Below are 9,790 nucleotides of genomic sequence, written 5' to 3'. Positions count from 1 at the left end.
AATATTTCATTAAATTAATGGGGGTAGGAAGAGACTAAACCTATGTATTTTTTCAGTGAACTCCCCTGGTGTGGAAACTTTCTCTAATGATGCAAATCAGTAACTATTTTGTAACTTAAAATCTTATACAGTGGCCAGGAGTACTGAGAAGAGATGAGTGACTTGCCCAAGATCACCCAGTGAGGATGGTTCTATACTTAATTCTTTCAGACTCTGAGGCTGAGCCATCTATTCTACTCAGGAGCCTCTCTTTACATTCCACATTCCACATACTTAATTCAACCACTGCCCTTCTTAGAATATAATTTCTATTTTTTTTTTTTTGCTATTTACAACTATGCACAACGATTTTGTTTTCCTTCTGTCAGCTACTCCATTACAATATAAATCTAATAATGGAATTGCTGGGTCAAAGAATCATATATAATTCCACATTGCTTCCAAAATGGTCTGACCACCTTACAACCTTACCAAAAGTAAATTACTGTTCCTGGTTTTTTGCTGCAGCCCTCCAGCCATTTTTACCGAAGATAGTAATCTTTTATCATCTCAGATAATTTGAGAGTTGTTAGTGATATACCTTAGAGTTACTTTAATATACATGGGCTCCTGAAAACATGCACTGAATAGAACCAAAAATGAGTGATTTTTAAAGTAACATAAGAATCTTCACTGCTATCTAAGATACTAAAAGACTGCTTCACGCCCAATTTTTCTGAAGGAAATAAAAAAAAATACAGATGTAGTACTTTATAGGCTGCATTAAACATCACTTACATTCTTCTCCTTGAAAATTTTTCACATGAATAAGAAATGAAGCAATAAGAGCACTTGGCACTTAAGTTATTGATCTTCCCCCAGGGAATAGCAACCTACTACAAGAGGGTAGTAGACACTAGGATTCACCTGAATTCCCAGAGGGTTGGAGGAAGAGAATCCAGGATATTCCCAGTTCACAGCTTGGGCTGTGCAAATTGGCAAGAGTAAGCTGAGCATCAGCGCCCACTGGAATGGCAAACAGCTCTAATTGGGGTTGCCAACTAAAAGACCAGGAAAAGAAAGCATCTCCGAGGGGCCCAGGTATAAACGCCCCGACAAGGTGCGGGAGGGGGCACAGCAAAGGTTAAAATTCAGGTAAATCTGATTGGTCCAGACTACAATTCCCAGATCCCTCAGCAGTGGATCCTCCCCTCTCCCTCGTTGGCAGACACCCTCTCCTAGCAGCACCCACCTGCCAGAGACTGAGAACAGCGCCCCGAGGAAAGAGCTGCCAGCCAGGACCGACAGGTGGGAAGCGGAGTCTGGGGGAGGGACCCGACCCAGGAGAGGGCCCAGAGGGAGCTGCGGTGTGCAGAAAAAGGTGAGGACAGCTCCGAGGCTGCAGCGGATGGCGCTGGCAGCGGCGGCAGCGGCAGCGGCCGCTGGGGTGAGCCAGGCGGCTGTGCTGGGCTTTCTGCAGGAGCGTGGGGGCAAGGTACGCAATTCGGAGCTCCTGAGCCGCTTCAAGCCACTGCTGGACGCAGGAGACCCGGGCGGCCGGGCCGCCCGCAGGGACCGGTTCAAGCAATTTGTCAACGATGTTGCGGTGGTAAAAGAGCTGGATGGGGTCAAGTTCGTGGTGCTGCGCAAGAAGCTGCGGACCTCCTGTCCGCCGCGGCCAGCACCCCCGACGCCGTCAGTAGGCGCAGGGACTTCTCTCCTCGAGGACCCGCCAACCTCCGCGGCCCAGGAGCTGGCCGCTGGCCCCGAGACTGAGCCGCCCCTGCAAAAGCTCTCGGACCCAGATGCCGACCAGGAGCATGGGTCCCCATCCCCGCTGTCGGAAGAAGGGCCCCAGTCTCCATCTGGGCTCGGGGCTCTGGCTCTAGCCCAGGAAGAAGGAGCCGCTGACGCCATCCCCGCTTCCCTGGCCCCTGCTCCAGCCCTGCCTTCTAGGGACATGCCCGCGGCCCTTCCACAGACTCCTGCTGCGCCAGAGGAGCAGCCCCCGCTCATGCCTCGGAAGCCTTGCATGCTACCAGTGCGCTGTGTCCCGTCGGTGGTCCGGATCCGGGCTGAGGAGCAAGGTCTGCGACGACAGCTGTCGGAAGAGCCGGCGGTGGCAGCTTCGTCCCTGCTGCTTGTTCCCGGGGACTCCCCGAGGCTGCGGCGGCGACTCTCGGTGGAGGAGCCGGGCCTCGCGCTGGGGGGTCGGTCCCCTCACCTCCGGCGCCTGTCTCGGGCCGGCCCGCGCCTGCTGAGCCCCGAGGCTGAGGAGTCGCTCTCTGCCATCCCGCAGCCGCCACCCACCGTGCCCTTGGAGCCAGCCGAGCACGAGTGGCTGGTGAGGGCGGCCAGCGGCCGCTGGACTCACCAGCTGCACGGGCTGCTGCTGCGGGATCGGAGTCTGGCGGCCAAACGCGACTTCATGTCGGGATTCACAGCCCTGCACTGGGCCGCCAAGAGTGGTGACCGAGAGATGGCGCTGCAGCTGGTGGAAGTAGCGCGCCGCGGCGGGGCGCCCGTCGACGTGAACGCCCGTTCGCACGGCGGTTACACCCCTTTGCACCTGGCTGCCCTTCACGGCCACGAAGACGCCGCCATCCTGCTGGTGGAGCGCCTTGGAGCGCAGGTGCGAGTCCGCGACCACAGCGGGCGTCGGGCCTACCAGTACTTGCGGCCTGGCGCCTCGTACGCCCTTCGTTTGTTGCTAGGTGACCCTGCCCTTCGAGGCCCCACAGAGCATGGCGGCTCAGCCAAGAGGCCTGTGCAGGTGGCTGCCTCCATTCTTAGCTCCACTACTAGCGCCTTCCTGGGTGTGCTGGCTGATGACCTGATGCTGCAGGACCTTGCCCGTGGCATCAGGAAATCTGGCTCCTTTAGTAAGTTTCTGGGACCCTCCCCCCTGGTGCCTCGCAAGAAGGCCAAGGCCAGACCTGGCCTCCCCACCTTCCCTTCTGCTTCTGCCCAGGCCTCCACCACAGGGTCCAAGCGTTGGCCAGGCACTGACCTCTTCCAAGGCCATTAGCCAGCCTTGGATCACAAGCACAGTGTGACTACTAATTCCCAGCCTGCCACCCCTCAGCTTGGGCCCTGGGACCCCCCCACCTTCATCCCCCAATCCAAGTCTCCCTGCAGAGCTGAACCTATCCATCCATGTCCTAATTTCCTGCAGGGTCCAGCCCTCAGACAATTAACTTCTCATTTAGAAATTCAGTTCACATTTAGAACTGGCTACCAAGGGTGAAAGGTTAAAATGGGCAACAGCTGGTCTGCTTCCCTTAACAGAATAACTCAATGTTTGTTGGTACTCTATATGCCATACTCCTAGGCCAAAATTAGTGACAGCTGATATAAACACCTTTTTCGGGTGAGTCCATGACATTTCATTTGGCCCTTAGGTATAGTGAGCTGGCAAATCTGTTTTATCTTATTTTTATTTTAAAAATATTTTCTCCTCATTTTCGTATACCCCATGCCAACCCCCAATATCTTATGAATTACTCTTTCAATAGATGTTATCTTATTTTTAAATGAAGAGAAGATTTAGCATTTTATGTCTGCCTTTTTTAAAATAATTTTTTCTCTTTTTAGGCAAGGTCTTCATTAAGGTTTTTTAAACCGCATGGTTAGCATTTTAAACACTGTTTTAAAGGGCAGATATAAAACAAATGATTCCTAGCCATCTGAAACTCCTGAATTTTTACCTACCTCATTTTCGAAAACCTGGCACAGAGCAACCATTGTGACCATTGTGAATGTAATTACAGTTGTACTGTGAATGTGAAATGGGATTCTTCTTGCAAGGACATTTTGTATCTTAAGAAGCAATACCCAGATTTTACTAGTGGAACAGAGCTAATTATTAAAGAGAGAGTTTTATGCAGTAGTTTTCCCTTGATTTTTATGGTCTTACTTAAATTACTTATTTACATGTTGTATAAATGAATTTAATGACATTTGGCAACAGTGAGTCTGACTTTTTTGTATAAAGTATTTGAATATGTTTTTTTAATCTTGTGATATATCCAGTACCTTTGTGCCATACTTCTGAATTTATGAATCTAATGCCTTGTTTTGAGTTTTACAGATGTTTGTTGACATAATACAATATGGCATGCTAAATATTTAAAGAAAACATTGAAACAGCATTCCAACTGAAAAGCAACGTGTTAATTATTAATGTCTACATATAAAGAACGATTTGTGTATTTAAGCTTTGAACAAACAGGAAGAATATGGTACTAGTTTTAATAAGCTGTATGTATGAAAGAACACATTCTAAAATGTAAGTGTATCTATTTGCTCCTGATCTTGGGCTTTAGAGTCTTCATATATAAAGGGGTTGGGATAAGTGTTTTAGATCTTTTCAAGCTCCAAGATTTTATGATTGTAATGGAGCCTTTTCTAATTAAGGTGGTACCTAGGCAACATTTTTCAATCAAGTATACTCCTATTTCTACAGGTTGTCTTAATTTCAAAAAGTAGACTAATTTTCTATTGTAAAAGGTTATTATTTTCCTGAAGACACATACTAGAAAGGCATTTGAAATTGTTTGGAATGTTTTGATTTCTGGAGTAAATTAAACAATACTTCCTTTTTCCTGTCTCTTTGATGTACTTCACTGATGCATTCTGCATATTTCTACTCCATTATATAGTATTATAATTTGTTTCTTCTTTCTTCTCCAAAGTGCATCTTTTTTAATACTGTTTGAAAGACTATAGATTATTCCTAATTGGAGAAGAGCTTCCCATATGCTGAAATGAAGTAAAAGTAGTAATCATGCAAAATTCTTTTGAATTTTTAATTACTAGCCTAAAAAACGTTACCACTGTGAAAAGCTAACATGTAGAAACTATTGAAAATGCCCATTTAAATCCACGCTTCACAAGAAAAGTCCCTGTATACAGTGATTATAGAATAATTCTGAAAAGTAAAATACAAATTTACATAGTGTTATTGTATAGGCAGCCCTCCCAACTTAGGGCAATCATGATTTGGAAAGCAAATTTATGTATTAGAAGATTGAGTTCTTTGAAGTGCTAAAAGAACCAAAGACAATGTATTTTTGAAATTATAACATAGTTATAAAATATAATGTATTCATAAAAATGTTAGAGAATCCAGCTCTGGATTGGAGTAGTTGAAAAAAAAGCATCTGCCTCAGATGCTGCCTCAGTAACTTTGGGTGGCAAATCTCTTCACTTAATCTCTCCTGTTTAAAAAAAAAAAAAAAAAAAAAAGGCAACTGGCTTTACCTCTAGGACCTACAACAGGTTAATGAGAGTAATTAGCAACTCCAATAAGTAGCAACTTGATATCTTACCAGGTCCTAATCTTTTCTGGGGAACTCAGAATTAGCATTAGATTTTTTTCCTGACAAGAAATTAGGCATGTCAAAGACTTTCAGAGGTTGGCTAGCCAAGTACCAATGCTGCCTCTTTTCCTTTCTTTGCCCCAGGTTTAATGCCTCAACCCCAGGACATCCCTCCTAGAGGAAAAAGGCTGGCTGCCTACCTTGTTCCATCCTCTCCACAGGCTATTTCTGGGGATGGGTCACACTGATTCTCCCTTCTCTGTGGATCTCTCCCCAACTCTGGCCTCACAATCTTTTCAATACATGCTAAAATCACAGGAACTGCCTCTTTTTTTCTCCCTTGGCACTTGAAATGAGCTTAAAATTCACCTATCAAATGAACAGTTGCCAGCCAAAAAAAAAAAAAAAAAAAAAGGATCAGGGATTGAGGTTGGATCTGTGGTTTCATTGTCATAAGGAATTCCTAGATGAGGGGACTCTACCAATGCAGATTGGCACCTTGTCTGCAACTTAAAGTCTCTGAGAGTTGTTTGTGACCTTGAGAGGTTAAATTTCTAAACCCAGGTTCACACAGCCCCTTGTGAAGGAAGAGCCTGAGCCAAGGTCTCCCTGGCTTAAAGAACAATTAATTTATGTGCTATACCGGGCTACCTCTCACGCAGAAGAAAAAATAAGTCAATAGAAAAGTAGAATTTGGTTTACAGAAATCTGTTATAACTTTAAGAATCTGTATTTACAGTAGATTTACCTTGGGTTCCATTAGCTTCTCTATGTGAAGGACTCTTAAATCTACATAACTGGATCTTTCTCCTAAGCTCCAGTCTCATATCACCAACTGCTTGCTATATATCCCTACCTAGATGTTTCATAAGCATCTGACACCTAACTTCCTTATTTCTTTCAGGAAATCACCACCCTTGCAGAGTCCTTCAGGTTCTCAATCACAAAGTCATCCTTGGCTTTTCATTCTCTTGTATCCAATTAAATAAGCACTTATTGAGCAACCACAGTGTTCTATGCCAGGCAAAAATGAGTCTCTGCTTTCAAGTATTTCACTTTCTATTATGTACAACATGAATAAGGAACAGTAAGGTTGAGCTGTGGATAAAACACCAGGCCTGAAGTAAGGAAGATCTGAGTACAAATCCTATCTCAGGCACTTACTAGCTCTGTGACCTTGGGCAAGTCATTCAACCCCTACTTGCCTCAGTTCCTCATCTGTAAAATGAAGATACACTGGAGAAGGAGATGGTAAAACACTCTAATATCTTTGCCAAGAAAATCCCATGAACAAGTCCATGGAGGTCACAAAAAGTTGGACATGTACAAAGATAAATATATGCAAAGCAGATTTAAATAAGTTGACAAGTCTTTTTGGTTTCTATTCTACAGAATCTTGCACCCATTCATTTTCTCCACTCACAGCTCTTAACTCATTTTTTCCCTAGACTGCTCCAATAGACAATTGAAGTCCCCACATTGGTCATTCCATTCCACAATTCAGCCTCCATATCATTGCCAACTTTATAATGTGTGTGTGTGTGTGTGTATCCAATGGATATCCATTCTAAGGTAGAAGAGCATTAAGGACTAGTAAATGGGGGTTAAGTGGCATGCCCAGGGTCACACAGCTAGGAAGTGTCAGAGGCCACATTTAAACCTAGGACCTCCTAGCTGCCCCTCAACTTGATATTTTGAAAACATAAGTCTGACCATTTCATGTCCTTGCTCAAGAAGCTTCAATAGCTCCCTATTGTAGAATAAATATGAATTCTTCTCTTTGGCATTAAAACCCATCACAACCTAATTACAATTTATCTTTTCAGGACAATTAAATGTTACTCCCAATATGTACTCTAGTAATAGCTAGAAGGACCTTCAAAATGCTGCTACCCCTGAGATTTCATTTCCTGCCTATGGCACATGTGCCAAAAAGGGCATGCAGAGCCCTCTCTGTGGGGACACCTGCAGTCGCCCATTAGAGTTCCTTATTAGAAAGCCAGAGAGACTTGGGGTGGAGCTGCTCCCCTCCCCCTCTCCATGTGCTGAGGCCATTCCTCTCTGCCCCCTCCTCATCTTCTCTGCCCAGCAGTCCAATGGGAACATTTCCTCCCTCCTCTGTCGGGTAAGAGGCTGGATGGGGGCAGGGCACGGGGGCCAACGTTCTGTGTTAGGGTGTGGCACAGACAGTACTAGGACGAAGGAGAGGAGCTAGGTTTGAGGGGAGCATAGCTCACAACCTGGCACACAGCCGGAGGGGAGCAGAGTGCTGGGGCCATTCGCCTGCCCCATCTCCACATGCGCCTCTCATCACCCGCCCCTCTGCCCAGCAGCCCAAAGAGAGCACTTCCTCCCGAGTCTGGAGTGGGGGAGGAGCAGGTTAGAGGGGGTGGCATGAGGTGGGAGGGTGGGGCATGGTACTCGGTATAGGGGGCAGGGAAGAGCCCCACACTCCGCCTCTAAAAGGTTCACCTTCACTGAGGCTATTGTCCCATGACTGCAATTCCCTTCCCCACCCTTACCTCCATATCTAAGAACCCCCAGCTCCCTTTAATGCTAGGCTCAAGGATCTCCTCTTTTGTTCTTTCTCCCCTCCCCCAACTTTGTGTTTATTTTTTATATATTTCATATTTACATCTCTCTGTATGTGTTATGGTTTCTCCTCCTCACACCACACCCTCTACCCCACCCCAAGGCAGGTAAGTTTTGTATTTCCTGTGCCTAGCACAGTGCCTGGCACATAGGTGCATGATAAATGCCTATTGAATTAGATTGACAAAAAGAGAAATCAGTCACTAAATTAGGACAATTCTTATTGGTATTCTTTTGTAGTCAGGTGATTTTAATCAGTTAGAGAGTTAATTATTAACATGTCATAATCATATAACCTTTTAAAGTTTAATATTTCAGAATAGTCTCCTTGGGAGGGCTGACTCTAAACCACCTCCAAATAGAGGAGATGACATGGTATGGATAATCCTAAAGGTCAAGAAAAATGGGTCCTAGTACTGACTGCCTAACTAGTGTTTTTCACCATTAATATCTCTTCCCCCAGTCAATTCAATTCAACAGGTACATATTAAATGTAGGCATAATTTTAGGCACTCGGGATCCAAAGACAAGAAAATAGATAAAACAATTCCTTCCCTTTGAAGGGAAACATCTTGTCAACAAATAAGTACAGCTATCCCTTCCACCTGTTGATTTGTGTGGGTTAATTTAATAAACTGTATTTTAATATACTTCTACTTGACTGAAATGACTACAGATATCTCTTCCACATCTCGGGGTTAGGGGGATGGCACCCCTAGTAAAATTTTTTGGCCTTCCCTTCATACCAGAGAAGAAATCTGAATTTTTTCTTTTTCTTTTATGGAGTGTTTATAGTAACTTATTGTAAAATGTGAGTTAAGTATTTGATTGTAGACTATTTTAGGCATTTCTGTGTTTCTAAACTTTTTTCTGTGTTGTCTGCTGGCCTTTCCCCTGTTGTCTGCAGTTTCAGGAAAAATTCCCATCACAATATTTGAAAACCTCCATGGGGAAAGTTGCAATGTGGAACTGATACCTGTATAGATAAAAGATATACAAAAATTTAGAGTTGATATCTCTGAGAAGATGAATAACCATATGCTGTGGGTGTAACCTTTCTTGCCTCAGTAACATGGCTTTCATTACAGAATAATATACTGTATATAAGGTTTTTAATTAGCATACATTTGGGTTAGGACTCCACCTCTTTCTCGGACTTGAATTGCCAAGGGCTCCCAAACCAGCTTTCTGTTTTACCAGACTGTTTTAAATAGTTTTCTGGGGCTGGTAGTTAGTGTTATCTTGATGTCTTTTCACCTTAGATAATTGCTTGTACCCTACCCCACCCTCTTCTCCCAGCAGACTTTGATCTGCAAATTAAAATTTTTGCCACCTGAGAAGTAAGAGTCATATTGTGTTGGGGAAGAAGTAAGAGCCTCCACCGGCATCCTAGAAGAAAGACTGAGAGATGGAAAAATGATACAAAGCCTTAATGGGCGGTGAGGGGGGGTGTCAAGTTTTGAATTTCAAAGCTTTGGACTACACAGAGATTACTTCTTTAATGTGGGAGCCAACCTTAACCAAATGAATTTAGAGCAGTTTCCAACCCCCCTTCCTACGCCCCTGAAATTCCTCTTTCATTGTCATTTCCTTTTTCCGGAGCCATAATTTGCCTTAAATTTCCAGTTCTTTTGAATTCTGATTTACATGTGAACCAGTAGTCCTGAGGGTTGGTTTCTAAATGATTTGTATTAACTCTGATCCTCAAAGCTTATAAAAGCTACTTGGCAAAAAGTACATTTTGTGCTGAGCAGATTGTTCAGAACAGCTTGATTGCTGGTTTGGAGCTGTGAGAAATGTTCCTTTTCTATTCATTTTCCAATTTACAGTTTAAATGCAAAAAGTACACAAATTAAGCCCCAATTATGAGAAAAGGTGGGGGTGGAAACCGAACAGAG

General features: G+C 44.3%; 1 protein-coding gene across 1 annotated transcript; it reads left to right on the top strand.

Annotated features, from left to right (window-relative positions):
• Positions 1-1,387: 1,387 nt before the first annotated feature.
• SOWAHA (sosondowah ankyrin repeat domain family member A) lies at positions 1,388-3,071 on the top strand. Its single transcript, XM_044661903.1, has one exon. It carries the CDS (start codon positions 1,388-1,390, stop codon positions 3,005-3,007), a length of 1,620 nt encoding a protein of 539 aa, XP_044517838.1. The 3' UTR covers positions 3,008-3,071.
• Positions 3,072-9,790: the final 6,719 nt, after the last annotated feature.

Source organism: Gracilinanus agilis, chromosome 2 (genome assembly GCF_016433145.1).
Source record: "Gracilinanus agilis isolate LMUSP501 chromosome 2, AgileGrace, whole genome shotgun sequence".
Classification (NCBI taxonomy): Eukaryota; Metazoa; Chordata; class Mammalia; order Didelphimorphia; family Didelphidae; genus Gracilinanus; species Gracilinanus agilis.
The sequence above is the reverse complement of the archived record's forward strand: the minus strand, read 5'-3'. Positions and strand labels throughout refer to the sequence as shown.